Below are 20,473 nucleotides of genomic sequence, written 5' to 3'. Positions count from 1 at the left end.
TCAGTCTCTCGGTCCCAGCTTTGATGCACCTGTACTGACCTCGCCTTCTGGACGGTAGCGGTGTGAACAGGCAGTGGCTCGGGTGTTTGATGTCCTTGCTGATCTTTTTGGCCTTCCTACATACAGTATTTACACATGTTATGGTCTGGTGAAGGCTGGCTGAATTCTGGAAAAGAGGATGTTATTTTATCTCAGCATGCCCTACAGAGGATCCCATCTACCTGTTATTTTATCTCAGCATGCCCTACAGAGGATCCCATCTTCCTGTTATTTTATCTCCCTGTTTTTGTTTGCTTGGGAAATGTCGATACTGGAGACTGTTATCAGAAGAAACTGTGTAACCAGGCATTTTTATAGCGACTAAGAAAATGCATTGTCCTTAATTGGAAGGTTGGTTATCCTCCGACAATGTCACAATGGATGGCAGAAATGTCAAGTTATGTACCACTAGATTTGATTTGTTACAAACTTAAGGGTGTTCTGGGTAACTTTTAGAAGGTCTGGATGCCTTATATGGAATACAGTATGACGAAAGGAGTCTGTGTAGAAAACATGCCCAGGTCAGGGGAGATACTTAGTCTATTTAGGAAATCCCTAGCTGCTGGTCTGCTCAGTCCTGGTTCTGGGGGTCTGTGTAGAAAACATGCCCAGGTCAGGGGAGATACTAAGTCTATTTAGGAAATCCCTAGCTGCTGGTCTGCTCAGTCCTGGTTCTGGGGGTCTGTGTGTTGTCACTCTGTCCTTGGCCTAACACACCCGAAACCAATAATGAATGTTTCACTAAGATCCTTAAGCTCAGCGGGGTGTGTAGGTTGGTGCGCTGCAGGGTGGTGGACTCCTAGGGGCAGGGTGGTGGACTCCTAGGGGCAGGGTGGTGTACTCCTAGGGGCAGGGTGGGCAGGGTGGTGGGCCCTCAGGGGCAAGGTGGTGGACTCCTAGGGCCAGGATCGTGGACCTCCAGGGGCAGGGTGGTGTACTCCTAGGGGCAGGGTGGTGGACCCCTAGGGGCAGGGTGGTGGACCCCTAGGGGCAGGGTGGTGGTCCCCTAGGGGCAGGGTGATGGACCCCTAGGGGCAGGGTGGTGGACTCCTAGGGGCAGGGTGATGGACCCCTAGGGGCAGGGTGGTGGACCCCTATGGGCAGGGTGGTGGACTCCTAGGGGCAGGGTGGTGGACCCCTAGGGGCAGGGTGGTGGACCCCTAGGGGCAGGGTGGTGGACCCCTAGGGGCAGGGTGATGGACCCCTAGGGGCAGGGTGGTGGACTCCTAGGGGCAGGGTGATGGACCCCTAGGGGCAGGGTGGTGGACCCCTATGGGCAGGGTGGTGGACTCCTAGGGGCAGGGTGGTGGACCCCTAGGGGCAGGGTGATGGACCCCTAGGGGCAGGGTGGTGGACTCCTAGGGGCAGGGTGGTGGACCCCTAGGGGCAGGGTGGTGGACTCCTAGGGGCAGGGTGGTGGACCCCTATGGGCAGGGTGGTGGACTCCTAGGGGCAGGGTGGTGGGCCCCTAGGGACAGGGTGATGGACCCCTAGGGGCAGGGTGGTGGACTCCTAGGGGCAGGGTGGTGGACCCCTAGGGGCAGGACGGCGGCGACCCTGCTATATTGTGTACAAGTAAAAAGAGCTCTACAGTACCATTACGACTATGAGATGAATTATATGGAGGATGTGCTGCTCCCGAGTGGCGCAGAGGTCTAAGGCACTGCAACACAATATAGATTTCTGAATTACCTTTGATCTACTTCAGTCTTATCAATCACTTATACATATGTAATAATCTCTTACCCAGCTTGATGACTGTGGGCAGTTTGGCTTCCTGTTTGTTGTTCTAAATAGAGACGACTATAAAGGTCATGGGTCATATTGGATTGTGTAGAAAGGCAGGAAATGAGCTTTCGATGCCCCACAACAAATCTGGAGCAGGAACCCCAGAACTCCCGCCAGGTTATTCCCCCCCCCCCCCCCCCCCCCCCCACACACACTTCTAAACCCCAGAACCCCCGCCAGGTTACCCCCCCCCCCACTTCAAAAACTAAAGTTCCACCCCTGTATTAATTGTTACCCAGAAATGATTTGATAAAACAGAGATGCTTGTTCTAGGTCCCAAGAGACAAAGAGATCTTCTGTTGAATCTGACAATTAATCTTAATGGTTGTACAGTCGTCTCAAATAAAACTGTGAAGGACCTCGGCGTTACTCTGGACCCTGATCTCTCTTTTGAAGAACATATCAAGACCATTTCGAGGACAGCTTTTTTCCATCTACGTAACATTGCAAAAATCAGAAACTTTCTGTCCAAAAATGATGCAGAAAAATTAATCCATGCTTTTGTCACTTCTAGGTTAGACTACTGCAATGCTCTATTTTCCGGCTACCCGGATACAGCACTAAAAAAACTTCAGTTAGTGCTAAATACGGCTGCTAGAATCCTGACTAGAACCAAAAAATTTGATCATATTACTCCAGTGCTAGCCTCTCTACACTGGCTTCCTGTCAAAGCAAGGGCTGATTTCAAGGTTTTACTGCTAACCTACAAAGCATTACATGGGCTTGCTCCTACATATCTCTCTGATTTGGTCCTGCCGTACATACCTATACGTACGCTACGGTCACAAGACGCAGGCCTCCTAATTGTCCCTAGAATTTCAAAGCAAACAGCTGGAGGCAGGGCTTTCTCCTATAGAGCTCCATTTTTATGGAACGGTCTGCCTACCCATGTCAGAGACGCAAACTCGGTCTCAACCTTTAAGTCTTTACTGAAGACTCATCTCTTCAGTGGGTCATATGATTGAGTGTAGTCTGGCCCAGGAGTGGGAAGGTGAACGGAAAGGCTCTGGAGCAACGAACCGCCCTTGCTGTCTCTGCCTGGCCGGTTCCCCTCTTTCCACTGGGATTGCCTCTGCCTCTAACCCTATTACAGGGGCTGAGTCACCGGCTTGCTGGGGCTCTCTCATGCTGTCCCTGGAGGGGGTGCGTCACCTGAGTGGGTTGATTCACTGTTGTGGTCATCCTGTCTGGGTTGGCGCCCCCCCCCCCCCTTGGGTTGTGCCGTGGCGGAGATCTTTGTGGGCTATACTCAGCCTTGTCTCAGGATGGTAAGTTGGTGGTTGAAGATATCCCTCTAGTGGTGTGGGGGCTGTGCTTTGGCAAAGTGGGTGGGGTTATATCCTTCCTGTTTGGCCCTGTCCGGGGGTGTCCTCGGATGGGGCCACAGTGTCTCCTGACCCCTCCTGTCTCAGCCTCCAGTATTTATGCTGCAGTAGTTTATGTGTCGGGGGGCTGGGGTCAGTTTGTTATATCTGGAGTACTTCTCCTGTCCTATTCGGTGTCCTGTGTGAATCTAAGTGTGCGTTCTCTAATTCTCTCCTTCTCTCTTTCTTTCTCTCTCTCGGAGGACCTGAGCCCTAGGACCATGCCCCAGGACTACCTGACATGATGACTCCTTGCTGTCCCCAGTCCACCTGGCCATGCTGCTGTTCCAGTTTCAACTGACCTGAGCCCTAGGACCATGCCCCAGGACTACCTGACATGATGACTCCTTGCTGTCCCCAGTCTACCTGGCCATGCTGCTGCTCCAGTTTCAACTTCCACCTGACTGTGCTGCTGCTCTAGTTTCAACTGTTCTGCCTTATTATTATTCAACCATGCTGGTCATTTATGAACATTGAACATCTTGACCATGTTCTGTTATAATCTCCACCCGGCACAGCCAGAAGAGGACTGGCCACCCCACATAGCCTGGTTCCTCTCTAGGTTTCTTCCTAGGTATTGGCCTTTCTAGGGAGTTTTTCCTAGCCACCGTGCTTCTCCACCTGCATTGCTTGCTGTTTGGGGTTTTAGGCTGGGTTTCTGTACAGCACTTTGAGATATCAGCTGATGTACGAAGGGCTATATAAATAAATTTGATTTGATTTGATTTGATATTGAGATAAAAAAACGGTTGCATTGGACCTTTAAACAACACCTCTTTCTCTGAGAAATTGTATTGGTATAAAATAATTACATTTTCAATACCCTTTACCAATGGTGCCAATAATTATGGACGTGACTGTAAATGAATCGTTTGACACTTTTCTACTATAGCATGGGGGACTTTTATTTTGAATGTCCCCCAAATTCCGTGACCCGGATTTGACCTGTTAGTGCTACTGGCAAGAACACGTAGCTAGCTAACAAAGCTCGAAATGCAACATCTCAAGGAAAAAGGTAACTAGTAGCTAGACAGTAGTTAGCTATCGTTGCAGTGTGGTAGCATCTGCAGAGAAATGTTCCTAAAATTGTTCTCTCTTTGGCCTCTGTCTCATAGCTAACTAACTAGCTAGCTAGCTAAAGTGAGTTATTTAAGTTGCGATCAAGTGATAGCTAAGCTAGCGAGCTATATAAACTAGCCTATTACGAATTCGGCCGGAAAAATTTTATCTTGTCATTTTCCGTGGAAGCTTCACGTTATGTCAAGAGCAGTGTTTGTATTTATTAGGGATCCCCATTAGTTCCTGCCAAGGCAGCAGCTACTCTTCTTGGGGTCCAGACACACCAAAGCACCCAGATGACATATAAAACAGTGAACTATATTTGTACTGAACAAACTAAAGATAAAACAGTACGTCATATAACATCTCTACATCACAACATATCCACAACACAACATGTAAAATACCCCCATACAATTTTGAACATTTTATTTAACTAGGCAAGTCGGTACCAGAACAAATTCTTATTTACAATGACAGCCTAACCCGGACGAAGCTGGGCCAATAGTTCGCCACCCTGTGGAACTCCCAATTACGTCTGGTTGTGATACAGCCTGGAATCGAACCAGGGTCTGTAAGTGACACCTCAAGTTCTGAGATGCAGTGCCTTAGACAGCTGCACCATTCGGGAGCCATCTCCAGATCCTTCTCTTAATTGCCTATAACCACAATTATTTTTTTTGTGCCTATAATCGCGGTCTACATTGAGAGTGTCTGTTTCTATGGCGATTTAAAGGTTAAGTCTCAGAAATACACAATGAAAACAGGAACAGATTGTCTTTGAGGAGGGTGGATATTCAGTCTGTTAGCTTCATGGATACCGACATGAGTGCTATGGGTCGGTAGTCATTTAGGCAGGTTACCGTAGCTTTTTTGGGGGCACAAGGACTATGGTGGTCTGCTTGAAACAGGGAGAGGTTGAAAATGTCAATGAAGACACTTGCCAGTTGGTCCGCGCATGCTCTGAGTACACGTCCTGGTAATGTCTGGCCCTGCGTCCTTGTGAATGTTGACCTGCTTTAAGGTCTTACTCACACAGTCGTCCGGAACAGCTGGTGCTCTCATGCATGCTTCAGTGTTGCTTGCCTCGAAGCGAACGTAAAAGGCATTTTGCCCGTCTGGTAGGCACTGGGCAGCTCACGTCTGGGTTTCCATTTGTAGTCCGTAATAGTTTGCCGCCTGCCACATGCGATGAGCGTCAGAGCCAGTGTCTGATTCATAACAAACACTGTGAGGCAGAGAAACATCAAGCTCTGTGAACCCTTTCCAAAGGCCATGCAATATGATTGACTGAAATGCATAATTTGAGACTTGCCAACATTCATGCAGACTCCTACATACACTGATAACAGTCTGCACTCCAACATATGAGAAGGGTAGCCTAGTGGTTAGAGTGTAGAGGTGGCAGCGTAGCCTAGTGGTTAGAGCTTTGGACTAGTAACCGGAAGGTTGCAAGTTCAAATCCCCGAGCTGACAAGGTATAAATCTGTCATTCTGCCCCTGAACAGGCAGTTAACCCACTGTTCCTAGGCCGTCATTGAAAATAAGAATTCGTTCTTAACTGACTTGCCTGGTTAAATAAAGGTTAAATAACATATAGATCTCAGGGATAATTAGCAACATGGAATCATTTGGAAATGCCTTACTTTATTTCTGTACGCTCAGGTTGACTTGGCCCACAAACAATGTCTCCTTTACTGAATCTGTGCCCGTAGGTCCATTTCTTCCCCCAGCGTCTCTGCGTCTTTTGGTTCCTCCCCTGCGGCTGGTGTCTGCAGCTCTATGGCAGGTTGTTCAGCGGAGAGACGTCATGGACTACGGCTTGGTGGAGGAGTTTGTCGTCACTGTGTTGGACGTAGTCCCAGATCTGATGAGTTACAGGGAGAAAGTCCAACTCATCATGGGTCTGAGAGCACAGGTGAGAGATGGGGCTGATGGGTGGAGAGGGTGAAGGAGAGATTGGGCTGATGGGTGGAGAGGGTGAAGGAGAGATTGGGCTGATGGGTGGAGAGGGTGAAGGAGAGATTGGGCTGATGGGTGGAGAGGGTGATGGAGAGATGGGGCTGATGGGTGGAGAGGGTGAAGGAGAGATGGGGCTGATGGGTGTAGAGGGTGAAGGAGAGATGGAGCTGATGGGTGGAGAGGGTGAAGGAGAGATGGGTGGAGAGGGTGAAGGAGAGATGTGGCTGATGGGTGGAGAGGGTGAAGGAGAGGTGGAGCTGATGGGTGGAGAGGGTGAAGAAGAGATGGAGCTGATGGGTGGAGAGGGTGAAGGAGAGATGGAGCTGATGGGTGGAGAGGGTGAAGAAGAGATGGAGCTGATGGGTGGAGAGGGTGAAGGAGAGATGGAGCTGATGGGTGGAGAGGGTGAAGGAGAGATGGAGCTGATGGGTGGAGAGGGTGAAGGAGAGATGGGGCTGATGGGTGGAGCAGGTGAAGGAGAGATGGGGCTGATGGGTGGAGAGGGTGAAGGAGAGATGAGACTGATGGGTGGAGAGGGCGAAGGAGAGATGAGACTCAGGAGAACCCCTTGTTTCAACACCGGGGGGGTGAGGTCACTTCATTAGATGCATGTAGTTGTTTGGTTATAATCTGGGTAATTCTATAAGAAGTAATTAGCTTGAGAACTAGCCTATACCACATTGCTATAGAAATGGATATAGTCCCATGAAAAAGTATTCTCCCAACGTCTCCGTTTCCATAGACACGCTGCCCACAACACCGCGTTAAAACGTCTCCGTTTCCATAGACACACTGCCCACAACACCGTCTCCGTTTTCATAGACACGCTGCCCACAACACCGTCTCCGTTTCCATAGACACGCTGCCCACAACACCGTCTCCGTTTTCATAGACACGCTGCCCACAACACCGTCTCCGTTTCCTTAGACACGCTGCCCACAACACCGTCTCCGTTTCCATAGACACGCTGCCCACAACACCGTCTCCGTTTCCATAGACACGCTGCCTACAACACCGTCTCCGTTTCCATAGACACGCTGCCTACAACACCGTCTACGTTTCCATAGACACACTGCCCACAACACCGTCTCCGTTTCCATAGACACGCTGCCCACAACACCGTCTCCGTTTCCATAGACACGCTGCCCACAACACCGTGCTAAAACGTCTCCGTTTCCATAGACACGCTGCCCACAACACCGTCTCCGTTTCCATAGACACGCTGCCTACAACACCGTCTCCGTTTCCATAGACACGCTGCCTACAACACCGTCTCCGTTTCCATAGACACGCTGCCCACAACACCATCTCCGTTTCCATAGACACGCTGCCTACAACACGTCTCCGTTTCCATAGACACGCTGCCTACAACACCGTCTCCGTTTCCATAGACACGCTGCCCACAACACCGTCTCCGTTTCCATAGACACGCTGCCTACAACACCGTCTCCGTTTCCATAGACACGCTGCCTACAACACCGTCTCCGTTTCCATAGACACGCTGCCCACAACACCGTCTCCGTTTCCATAGACACGCTGCCTACAACACCGTCTCCGTTTCCATAGACACGCTGCCCACAACACCGTCTCCGTTTCCATAGACACGCTGCCTACAACACCGTCTCCGTTTCCATAGACACGCTGCCTACAACACCGTCTCCGTTTCCATAGACACGCTGCCCACAACACCGTGCTAAAACGTCTCCGTTTCCATAGACACGCTGCCTACAACACCGTGCTAAAATGTCTCCGTTTCCATAGACACGCTGCCCACAACACCGTGCTAAAACGTCTCCGTTTCCATAGACACGCTGCCTACAACACCGTGCTAAAACGTCTCCGTTTCCATAGACACGCTGCCCACAACACCGTGCTAAAACGGCTCCGTGGGAAACGGCTCCGTGGGAAACGGCTCCGTGGGAAACGGCTCCGTGGGAAACGGCTCCGTTTCCATAGACACGCTGCCTACAACACCGTGCTAAAACGGCTCCGTGGGAAACGGCTCCGTGGGAAACGGCTCCGTGGGAAACGGCTCCGTGGGAAACGGCTCATCTCAATACACTGGTTTTGTTTGCTGGAATTCTTAAAAATAAAAATAAATCTTTACTTTTATTCCCATCAGCTGGTTCTGAAGTTGTTGTTCTCAGAACACCTCGCTGACTCTGACACCATCCAGTCACACCTGAACAGGATGAGAACCTGTAGCATCACTCATAGGGACAACCAGGTGAGTGTCACTCAGAACACCTCGACTCTGACACCATCCAGTCACACCTGAACAGGATGAGAACCTGTAGCATCACTCATAGGGACAACCAGGTGAGTGTCACTCAGAACACCTCGCTGACTCTGACACCATCCAGTCACATCTGAATAGGATGAAAACCTGTAGCATCACTCATAGGGACAACCAGGTGAGTGTCACTCAGAACACCTCGCCGACTCTGACACCATCCAGTCACACCTGAACAGGATGAAAACCTGTAGCATCACTCATAGGGACAACCAGGTGAGTGTCACTCAGAACACCTCGCCGACTCTGACACCATCCAGTCACACCTCAATAAGATGAAACCCTTTAGCATCACTCATAGGGACAACCAGGTGAGTGTCACTCAATGACATTGTAACTCTGCTGGTATTATTTGTAGTGGTTGATACCAAACCATAGCGACAGAAACACGGCTCACCTTTGTATCCGTTTCCATGGATACATGATAACGTTGTATCGGTGTCATAATGGCTTCTGGGACAGCATGGCCAGCGCCATTGAGGGATGTCTCCATTTTAAAGAAGTCCATTTTCTTCTTAGTGTAAAACTAATATTGGTGATGTACCGCCACCTGCAGTGCTGGGGTCTTGAACCGAATCTAGTGTGTCATTCATTTAGTTTGGCCACTAGATGACAGTCATATAACATAAAGCCATTTAAAAACAATAGCACTCTTTATGAAAAAGAAGACATTCGCTCTGATCATTGGCTGATCGCTCCCAACCCATAGGAATCCCCACCCAGTTGACTACTTTAAAATTGTGGAAGCCTTCAATGTCATTATCCATTATCCATGCTAAAATAGGTTATATCCATCCAGAGAGGGACGTCAACGACATTCACACAGCTTGTGATTGTGCCATGTGCTCTGGTTAGCCAGGCAAGGTGTTCTAGATGCTGACTCTTTTGATTTATTCACTGTGCTATCCATACTTCCTGTTATTCACTGTGCTATCCATACTTCCTGTTAGTCACTGTGCTATCCATACTTCCTGTTAGTCACTGTGCTATCCATACTTCCTGTTATTCACTGTGCTATCCATACTTCCTGTTAGTCACTGTGCTCTCCATACTTCCTGTTATTCACTGTGCTATCCATACTTCCTGTTATTCACTGTGCTATCCATACCTCCTGTTATTCACTGTGCTATCCATACTTCCTGTTAGTCACTGTGCTATCCATACTTCCTGTTAGTCACTCTTCTATCCATACTTCCTGTTAGTCACTGTGCTATCCATACTTCCTGTTAGTCACTGTGCTATCCATATTTCCTGTTATTCACTGTGCTATCTATACTTCCTGTTATTCACTGTGCTATCCATACTTCCTGTTATTCACTGTGCTATCTATACTTCCTGTTATTCACTGTGCTATCCATTCACTGTGCTATCTATACTTCCTGTTAGTCACTGTGCTATCCATACTTCCTGTTATTCACTGTGCTATCTATACTTCCTGTTATTCACTGTGCTATCCATACTTCCTGTTAGTCACTGTGCTCTCCATACTTCCTGTTATTCACTGTGCTATCCATACTTCCTGTTAGTCACTGTGCTATCCATACTTCCTGTTAGTCACTGTGCTATCCATACTTCCTGTTAGTCACTGTGCTAGCCATACTTCCTGTTAGTCACTCTTCTATCTATACTTCCTGTTATTCACTGTGCTATCCATACTTCCTGTTATTCACTGTGCTATCCATACTTCATGTTATTCACTGTGCTCTCCATACTTCCTGTTATTCACTGTGCTCTCCATACTTCCTGTTAGTCACTGTGCTCTCCATACTTCCTGTTATTCACTGTGCTCTCCATACTTCCTGTTAGTCACTGTGCTCTCCATACTTCCTGTTATTCACTGTGCTATCCATACTTCCTGTTATTCACTGTGCTATCCATACTTCCTGTTATTCACTGTGCTATCCATACTTCCTGTTATTCACTGTGCTCTCCATACTTCCTGTTATTCACTGTGCTATCTATACTTCCTGTTATTCACTGTGCTATCCATACTTCCTGTTAGTCACTGTGCTCTCCATACTTCCTGTTATTCACTGTGCTATCCATACTTCCTGTTATTCACTGTGCTATCCATACTTCCTGTTATTCACTGTGCTCTCCATACTTCCTGTTAGTCACTGTGCTAGCCATACTTCCTGTTAGTCACTCTTCTATCTATACTTCCTGTTATTCACTGTGCTATCCATACTTCCTGTAGATTTGTGATCCTGAGGTGGAGGCATCAGAATCCAACTTCCTGAAGCTGATTAAAACGCTGCTGGAAGACCCAGTTGAGAGAGAACGCTTCTTTCAGGTCAGTGACTAAGTAGCTGATTCTGTTGATGATGATGATGATGGTGGTGAGGAGGATAATAACTCCAAGGTGTTGAATGCTTTGTCAAGGTAGTATTCAATGCTTAGATTTAAAAAAAGCACTGTCCTATTCTCTTCTTCTTTGGTTGTTTCCCAGAACGTTTTTCCAGAGGAATTCGGCCCCCAGTATCACTCCGCACTGCAGACTCTGGTGTGGGAGTTCCTCTCCAGACTGGAGAAGCTGCTTCCAACACCGACCCTTCAACAGGTACCACCATAACGCCTTAGTATCTTCATCAGCGCCGGACCGAGGCTTCATACATCAGGGTGATACCAAACATTTACACAAATACAAAAAGATCAATTAGTTGGATGAATAGATACATGTTTTATGTATTTTACCTTTATTTAACCAGGCAAGTCAGTAAAGAACAAATTCTTATTTTCAATGACAGCCTAGGAACAGTGGGTTAACTGCCTGTTCAGGGGCAGAAGGACATATTTGTACCTTGTCAGCTCGGGGGTTTGAACTTGCAACCTTCCGGTTACTAGACCAACGCTCTAACCACTAGGTTACCCTGCCGCCAGGTATATTTTATACCATTGTGCGTTTTAATACCATTCATGCATATTGTCAGCGTCCTGGTGAAACACAGTTTCTTTTCAGATGTAATAATGTGGTATACTTCAGCAGCCACACTTTAAATATTGTACAACTTCATATTGCCTCTTGTAGTTATTCTTTGGAACGCTACTCGTCTAACACCGTCTAAGCCATTAAAAACTTTAAAAACGTGCAGACTGGTCTGGAATAGTATGCTTAAATACACCTTTTTGAAACCATTTATACTTTAAAAACTATTAAATGTTTTTTCCTTCTAAAAAAAACTTAATCCACTTTAATGGAATTTCTTCCAACATTCTAACGCTTCTATTGTTGAATACCCCCGTGACTTTCTGTAAACATTGTCACTTTTGATGCAAATCAGCGGACTTTGACCACTTTCCCAACAACTTAGACAAAAACTTAAGAGCATACAACATCTTAAGGCTGTTTTATACTTGGCCAAACGACGTGTTTGTAGACAATTACAATTTCGACAAGTGTCGTTGGTCAAAACGACATTTCATTTATACTCCGGTGGACTTGACTGTCTGTCGACCGTAGCTGCGACTGTCGGTTTCCATGTTCATGTTGCAGACGTAAAACTGAACTTTGACCTCCGTTTTCGGAGTCCGTTGTCATGGTTACCAGAAACGAGAGCGGGCACGCGTTCTAAAAGATCTTTATGTAGAATGTCCGGATTTTATTTCGTTACATTATTTAGATCTTGTTGTAATTTATCTTCCTGTAATGCTGGCTACAAATTAGCTGAAGTTAAGACGTTGTCAGCTATATGCTCTGGTCATTATTTTAACTGGCTAGGCAGCTAGCTAACAAGCTAGAAACAAAATAAACATTGTTTAGGAAGTTGAGGTTATGATATTCTAGAACTGGATCTGTTGTCATTGTCAAGCCCTTCTCTTTCCCTCAGACTGCATCTTGGTTTCTACAACAAGTTAGACAAAAACGTAGTGTATGAAATCCTAGTCTACTCTGCTTTTCAAATCTAAAATCACAACACTTCTTCCACTACCACAAAAATACATTCAAATAGCTCAAGCAAGTCACACAATGTTTCTTTATGGACAATTACAATCTAGTTGCTTGTATTAAAAGTTCACAAGGTAATTTGAATTATTTTTATTAATTATACTACCGTCAGTAAACTTTTACAGGACGTGGATGGCAATAACAGCTTTTTTTTATGTAAAAAATAATAATAGTCAAGAAATGTACATTTTCTAGGGCAACGAGGTTATGATATTATAGAACTGGATCTGTTTCCATTCTCTTTCCCTCAGACTGCATCTTGGTTTCTACCTGACCACTCTGTCCTGGAGCAGTGTGAGCAGTCTGTGCGTCACCCTCAACCTTTGAGGACCCTTCTCCAGTACCACACCAACCTTTCTCCAATCCCACATGTTGAGGCCAATGGTAGGAGAAGAAGACTTTTTGAAAAATGAGGGAATTATATTTTAATGTTCTTTACGTTTTTTTGACATTCATTTTTAATATTGCCTTTTCTTCTTCTCTTGTCCTCAGCTCTGTCATCTGGAGACAACCACATCCTGTCTCCATCTCCCCGAGAGTCATCCACTGACCAAGCTGACCCAGAGATCCAATCAGAACCCATACAGACATTTATGACCATTCAAAGCCCTGCATCATATTGCTGTGAGTCAGAAATGACACCTTCGCTGGATTACAGGGAGAGTCAACGAGGGATTCATTTAGACCGCACTGCAAATGTCGCCATTTTGCCTTCGAATGAAGAGGTGGACCAGCGTGTCAACAAGGAAACTCTTGACAAAGAGAGTGAAATGGATCAGGCTTTTCTTCTCCTTCGTGCTGACAGTGGGCCCAAAATCCAACCGGGAGCTCACCGCTTCGAAAAGGAAGCGCAGGACGTTTCTGATTGGTCTACGTCCTGTCGGCTCCGTCAGCCCACGGTGCTGCTGCACAGACTTGACATTACTGATACGCTGTCACCTGTGTCAGAGGTCTTTCCAACACCGAGCAGAGAGAGGCTTCAGATTGACAATGTGGAAACCCAAGGACGGAGAGGAGAACGGGTCGTATCACAAAAGAGCGAGAGGAATGTCGACGTAGAGCCCTCAGATAGCCGACCTCGATATTCTCTGGTTCCTGGCCCATGTCGTACTAAAGGGCAGCCTAAAAAAAGCAAGCGTGTCAAAATATGCTCCTTGTGTGGGGAAACTTTCAGGGAAGCAAAGGATTTGACAGCACACATAACATCTCACACTGAGCAGAGGTCTTACCAGTACACCCTGTGTAGTAGACAAGACGTTGAACACCGTGACGACTTAGAGAAGCATCGGCAGAATGTGTGTGAGGCGGCAGCTCAACCAGAAGAGGATAACACGTCTGCTACATCGACGAGGGAAAGAGATATCTCAGCCCCACGACACTTTACCTCAGCCCCAACCAGGAGCTCACCGCCTCGAAGAGGAAGTGCACAGAGATATCTCAGTCCCAACCAGGAGCTCACCGCCTCGAAAAGGAAGTGCACAGAGATATCTCAGCCCCAACCAGGAGCTCACCGCCTCGAAAAGGAAGTGCAGGACGTTTCTAATTTGTGCAGGACATCGACATCGACGAGGGATTGCACAGAGATATCTCAGCCCCACGACACTTTACCCCAGAGAAGGCACAAGACAACCCAACACGGTAAACCAAGACAGTCTTCCAAAGTCACCAAACGCTCCGTGTGTGACGAGACCTTCAGTAAGGCATCGCACCTGGGATACACACCTGGGAAGCTCCTCAACTGTGGGGATGTTTCTGAGAACTCCACTTTGAAGAAACACAAAAAAGTGTGTTTGAAGACAAAGACACGTCTCTCTTGCTCTCTGTGCGGAGACACCTTTACGCTCTCTGAGCCAAACGAGCGTGAGGACGTGAACCCACAGCAACTTCCGAGGGAGGCTCTTCCAGAGGCCGCCGCTGTTTTGGCAGCAGTAGAAAATTCGACAGAGATACCTCAGCCCTCAAACACAACACCCCAAAACCCAACCACCTCCAATGCTCTGCCCTTTCAGCTAGCTAATCATTACAGAAAATGCCTTTTATGTAAAGAGGCTTTTGATAACGGAGAAGACCTGAGAAGACATCTGAGATTTCAACATGGTGTACTTCCTTACCTGTGCTTTAAATGTGGGGAGAGTTTCCAAAGCACCTCTGATCAGAAGAAACACTCGGACCAGTGTTCCGGTCAAAACATTCCAGAGTCCAGGAAGTGTCCCGGTTGCAGGACGAGGACTTCTCAATGTAGACAACAGCAGGAAATGACAAGTCAGGAAGGGAACCTTAAAAGACACCAGACAGCCTGGTCGCCACAACATACAGGGGAAAACGAGATGGAGACCCCACAGTCCAGCAGCACAGACGTCAACTTCTCAAATGAGTCTCGGCAACACCGGCTAAACCAATCCGTCGATCAATCAAAGTTATTTGTAAGGTGCTTTTTCGATCAGCGAACTGCTCTTACAGTAAGCATGTCTAGACCCCGAAGATTGAACCGCTGTGATGAGACGGACTTTCAGACACAGCAAGACTTTAATGAGGAAGTGAATCCAAGCCAAACCCTAAGGGAGGTTGACCCAGCAGGTGGAGGCACATCTCAGCCTTCAAGGGGGAACGGGATAGAGACTCCCCAGCCCCACAGTACTGAATCCCAGAACCCAACAACCTGCGCCGCTTCCCCCACTCTGCCCCCTGGTGTGAATTTAGATTCTAGAACATGTCACGTGTGTTCCAAGAGTTTTCGTAGGAAACAATCCCTGATTTTGCATCTGAGACGGCACGGTGAAGGAGCCATTAACTGTCCCATATGTTCAAGGTGCTTTGGTCGCAACAGGGATTTAAAGTTTCACCTGGCCAACAAATCAGGTTGTGGGCCAACGCGGCGTAATCTTACCACCGTAATCGTTCCCACAAAAGACACGCCGGTCTTCACCTGCCCCGAATGTCTGCAACAGTTCACAAGCGAAAAGAAACTGAAATCACACATGGTATGTCACACAGGAGACGGGTTCTCCTGTAGCTTTTGTGGCAAAATGTTTGCCGGACACAACCAATTGAAGTTTCATATTCGTTGTCATAGTTACAGGCCTTATCTATGTGATACGTGTGGCAAGGATTTCCCATCTCAGAGTGCGTTGGAATCACACGAGCGTGTGCACACAGACGAGCGGGCATACTCTTGCACAGACTGTGGGAAAACCTTTAAGCGTAAGGGTACGCTGACACAACACCGACTGATTCATACGGGGGAGCGGCCATTCGCGTGTGCTCTTTGTCAAGTACGTTTTACCACCAATAAGCATCTGAAACTGCACATGATGTGTCACACGGGGGAGAGGCCTTTTAAATGTCCGGTTTGTGGAAGGGGCTTTAGACAGAAAGGCGATTTGAGACAACATCAAGCTTCGTGTTCCTAGTTGCCTTTGGGGGCTCAAGAGGTTAAGATAAAAGAGTTCTTACGTTCTTATTGTGTCTGTCAGTATTCCGACGTTCTAATTCCGTCTCACCCTGCAGGGTTCATAACATCTGGTAAATCTGTGAATTCCAGCCAATCCGACTGTGCGGCTTCTTCCACATGCGGAACTCTGACGTCACAAAGGAAATCACCTTTGAATAACAGCAGTTTTTGGCAGTTAAATGCAACAACAAAACATTATTTATATAAAAAAATAATATATATATAAATCTATTAATGTGTTTTTTTGAAAACAAGTTGTTAGTGAGCAGGTTGCTGTACTTTCAGTTTGTGGTTGAAACAGTTTTGCCATCCAGCCAATCGGCGTTTTCTAAATTGGTCCAAAGCATGTGAATGTACTCAACTCGTCGCGCCCAGTTTCCCGTTTGTCATGAAGGCAGCATAAAGCACGCCCATAGGAAGTGCCGCAGGTGCATTCCATTACGGTTTGGAATGGAGACTTCAACTTACGATTTTAACGAGGTTATCAATTAGTCTATTAGACCAATGTCAATGGGGATGTTTCGAAATGCAATAGACCTTATACCACCCGTCGCATAAATAAGGCGAATTAAGTACGACATAAATGGTTAAAAAAAAAAATTGTCTTGCACAATTGTCCATGGCTGTCTTATTGCAACGATCCAGAACGTTCTGAGAGTTGATTAAATATTGTCGGGTTATCTGATTGGAGGAATCACTGAAGACTGAAACGCGATAGAATGCTGTTGTAACAGATCTCTCAGTGGGCAGATGTTCCATTTGGGTACGTTGTTGGGGAGGGATGATGCACCGCCCAGTTTCAAGCACGCGTGTAGAAGTCTGAATACTGCGGCTCGTGCCAGTAAAACTCATAATTCAGCCAACTCTGAAAAGAGCACTCGTCATTTTGATTTGTGATATACACTAACCAGATGTATTTTGTCGGGTAAATTAGATTCCTGTTGGGTGGTTCTTATCAACAGACTAAATCCCTTCTACCTTTTCCACAAAAAACTTTAGAATTCTCCATATTGAATGAGGTAATTTAGAATTCTCCATATTGAATGAGGTCATTTAGAATTCTCCATATTGAATGAGGTAATTTTGAATTCTCCATATTGAAGGAGGTAATTTTGAATTCTCCATATTGAATGAGGTAATTTTGAATTCTCCATATTGAAGGAGGTAATTTTGAAATCTCCATATTGAAGGAGGTAATTTTGAAATCTCCATATTGAAGGAGGTAATTTTGAATTCTCCATATTGAATGAGGTCATTTTGAATTCTCCATATTGAAGGAGGTCATTTTGAATTCTCCATATTGAATGAGGTCATTTTGAATTCTCCATATTGAAGGAGGTCATTTTGAATTCTCCATATTGAAGGAGGTCATTTTGAATTCTCCATATTGAATGAGGTCATTTTGAATTCTCCATATTGAATGAGGTCATTTTGAATTCTCCATATTGAATGAGGTAATTTTGAATTCTCCATATTGAAGGAGGTAATTTTGAATTCTCCATATTGAATGAGGTAATTTTGAATTCTCCATATTGAAGGAGGTAATTTTGAAATCTCCATATTGAAGGAGGTAATTTTGAAATCTCCATATTGAAGGAGGTAATTTTGAATTCTCCATATTGAATGAGGTCATTTTGAATTCTCCATATTGAAGGAGGTCATTTTGAATTCTCCATATTGAATGAGGTCATTTTGAATTCTCCATATTGAAGGAGGTCATTTTGAATTCTCCATATTGAAGGAGGTCATTTTGAATTCTCCATATTGAATGAGGTCATTTTGAATTCTCCATATTGAATGAGGTCATTTTGAATTCTCCATATTGAAGGAGGTAATTTTGAAATCTCCATATTGAAGGAGGTAATTTTGAATTCTCCATATTGAATGAGGTAATTTTGAATTCTCCATATTGAAGGAGGTAATTTTGAAATCTCCATATTGAAGGAGGTAATTTTGAAATCTCCATATTGAAGGAGGTAATTTTGAATTCTCCATATTGAATGAGGTCATTTTGAATTCTCCATATTGAAGGAGGTCATTTTGAATTCTCCATATTGAATGAGGTCATTTTGAATTCTCCATATTGAATGAGGTCATTTTGAATTCTCCATATTGAAGGAGGTCATTTTGAATTCTCCATATTGAAGGAGGTCATTTTGAATTCTCCATATTGAATGAGGTCATTTTGAATTCTCCATATTGAATGAGGTCATTTTGAATTCTCCATATTGAAGGAGGTAATTTTGAAATCTCCATATTGAAGGAGGTAATTTTGAAATCTCCATATTGAAGGAGGTAATTTTGAAATCTCCATATTGAAGGTAATTTTGAAATCTCCATATTGAAGGAGGTAATTTTGAATTCTCCATATTGAATGAGGTCATTTTGAATTCTCCATATTGAAGGAGGTCATTTTGAATTCTCCATATTGAATGAGGTCATTTTGAATTCTCCATATTGAATGAGGTAATTTTGAATTCTCCATATTGAAGGAGGTAATTTTGAAATCTCCCTTTTTGAACGAAATAATCTAATCTGTTGAAAAAGTTTATTTTTTTTTAAATGACAAACTTCTTAGCTTTGTAAAACAGCCAATTGTATATATCCTTTACAAAACTGCAACTATATGTCTCCAAGAATTGTAATAAACATAACAGCAACCCATGCATTATCCTCAATTTTATCATGCTTCCATTTTGTATGTTTACAATTTGTTCTACGATGGAATGAACCGTAAGAAACACGTCAAAACGAATCATTTTGGCCCCTCCCCGATCTGTCTTCGTGAAAAGTTAAAGACAACAGGTTCTGAATTTAAATCGATTGTACAGAAATGATTATTCTGTGGGAATCGTTCTTAAAGGTTTTGGTTGTTACAGGTAACTGCCAAAATAATGGAAACAAAGAAGGCGCAGCTACACAGGTGTGGTTCCTGAGTTAATTAAGCAATTAACATCCCATCATGCTTAGGGTCATGTACTGGTATAAAAATGCTGGGCAGGCCATTATTTTGGCTACCATGGCTATGCTCTCATAGGATGACAATGCCCCCCATCCACAGGGCATGAGGGGTCACAGAATGGTTTGATGAGCATGAAAACGATGTAAACCACATGCCATGGCTGTCTCAGTCACCAGATCTCAACCCAGTTGAACTATGGGAGGTTCTGAAGCAGTGCCAGAGCCAGCGTTTTCCCACCACCATTAACAAAGTAACTAATTATTGAATTTCTCATGGAATAAGGGTGTCACATCCCTCCAATAGAGTTCCAGACTCTTGTATAATCTATGCCAAGGTGCATTGAAGTTGTCCTGGCTCGTGGTGCCCCAACACCCTAATAAGACACTTATGTTGGTGTTTCCTGTATTTTGGCAGTTACGTATGTCAGTCGTGAGACACGGGCTGAATTAACACGATAAAGCACAAATGATTGAAAGCCACAATCATTTCTATCTTAATAATCAAATCATTTTCTGGGTAACAAATAAGTACCTTACTGTGATTGTTTTCAATTCAAATTGTCAAAAATAAACAAACATTGCTTCTCAGCAAAGAGCAATTTCTGAAGCTAGAATTTTGCTCGGACTGTCTGGGAGTGGCCTTAGTGGGGAGGTGAAAACAGAAAACCAGCTGTTATTGGCAGAGAAGTTTGGAACTCTCTTATTGGTCCATTAACTCATTTACCTTCCGGTGATGTCACCAGGCAGGGTATTTGGTATTTTATTAGGATCCCTATGAAACAGACATAATACAGAACATTAATAGACAAGAACAACTCTTCAGGTCCTGAACCTCTCTGGTCAGATCGTCCATTATTTTATTAGTTGAATCCACCAGTATTTGGACAAAACACTTGAAGCTATTTTGTTCTTGTCACAACCGCTTGTAGATCTATTTTTGTTAATGTAAAAGATCTTTCACGTGCGATAGACACCACTGTCCTCAACGGTACTCTCGCCAGCTCTGTTCTTTGTCATGGTAGCTAGGGAAAAACTCCATCCCACCAAAACAGAGATTTCAGGCGGTCTTTTCAAACAGCTCTTACACTAAAAGGGCATTATCATCTTTTTCACAATATTATTCCAACCTCATAGTGTGGAAATATATATAAAACACAGGAAAATCATGTTTTTGAACGCACTGGGCCTTTAACTAATGTGACCATTAAACTGCATTTACTATCTTGCAGATTGCACCTTCAATAAGATACTTTGGTGAAGATAGAGAGGACTGAGAAGCTCTCAAAACAACGTTGTTTCGCTGTCCTCTTGGATAGAGAGGACTGAGAAGCTCTCAAAACAACGTTGTTTCGCTGTCCTCTTGGATAGAGAGGACTGAGTAGAAGCTCTCAAAACAATGTTCTGTTTCGCTGTCCTCTTGGATAGAGAGGACTGAGTAGAAACTCTCAAAACAATGTTCTGTTTCGCTGTCCTCTTGGATAGAGAGGACTGAGGAGAAGCTCTCAAAACAACGTTGTTTCGCTGTCCTCTTGGATAGAGAGGACTGAGAAGCTCTCAAAACAACGTTGTTTTGCTGTCCTCTTGGACAGAGAGGACTGAGTAGAAGCTCT

At 45.2% G+C, this 20,473-nt stretch overlaps 1 protein-coding gene across 10 annotated transcripts; it reads left to right on the top strand.

Moving 5' to 3' along the window:
• Positions 1 to 4,099: 4,099 nt before the first annotated feature.
• On the top strand, positions 4,100 to 18,580 carry LOC116358919 (zinc finger protein 585A). Of its 10 annotated transcripts, none has more exons than XR_004206532.1 (8): positions 4,100 to 4,206; positions 5,966 to 6,168; positions 8,335 to 8,439; positions 10,703 to 10,798; positions 10,955 to 11,065; positions 12,703 to 12,835; positions 12,944 to 18,110; positions 18,369 to 18,580. XR_004206532.1 is itself a non-coding variant. In XM_031811319.1 (8 exons), the coding sequence occupies exons 1-8, from the start codon at positions 4,185 to 4,187 to the stop codon at positions 15,965 to 15,967; spliced, it is 3,459 nt and encodes a 1,152-aa protein (XP_031667179.1). In that variant the 5' UTR covers positions 4,100 to 4,184; the 3' UTR covers positions 15,968 to 18,580. The 10 variants fall into 10 exon arrangements, 8 of the variants coding, with proteins under 8 accessions (XP_031667179.1, XP_031667178.1, XP_031667185.1 ...); XR_004206531.1 differs by having other exon boundaries at positions 12,944 to 18,197; positions 18,253 to 18,580; XM_031811319.1 differs by having other exon boundaries at positions 12,944 to 15,723; positions 15,959 to 18,580.
• Positions 18,581 to 20,473: the final 1,893 nt, after the last annotated feature.

This window comes from Oncorhynchus kisutch, unplaced genomic scaffold (assembly GCF_002021735.2).
Source record: "Oncorhynchus kisutch isolate 150728-3 unplaced genomic scaffold, Okis_V2 Okis01b-Okis20b_hom, whole genome shotgun sequence".
NCBI lineage: Eukaryota > Metazoa > Chordata > Actinopteri > Salmoniformes > Salmonidae > Oncorhynchus > Oncorhynchus kisutch.
The sequence above is the reverse complement of the archived record's forward strand: the minus strand, read 5'-3'. Positions and strand labels throughout refer to the sequence as shown.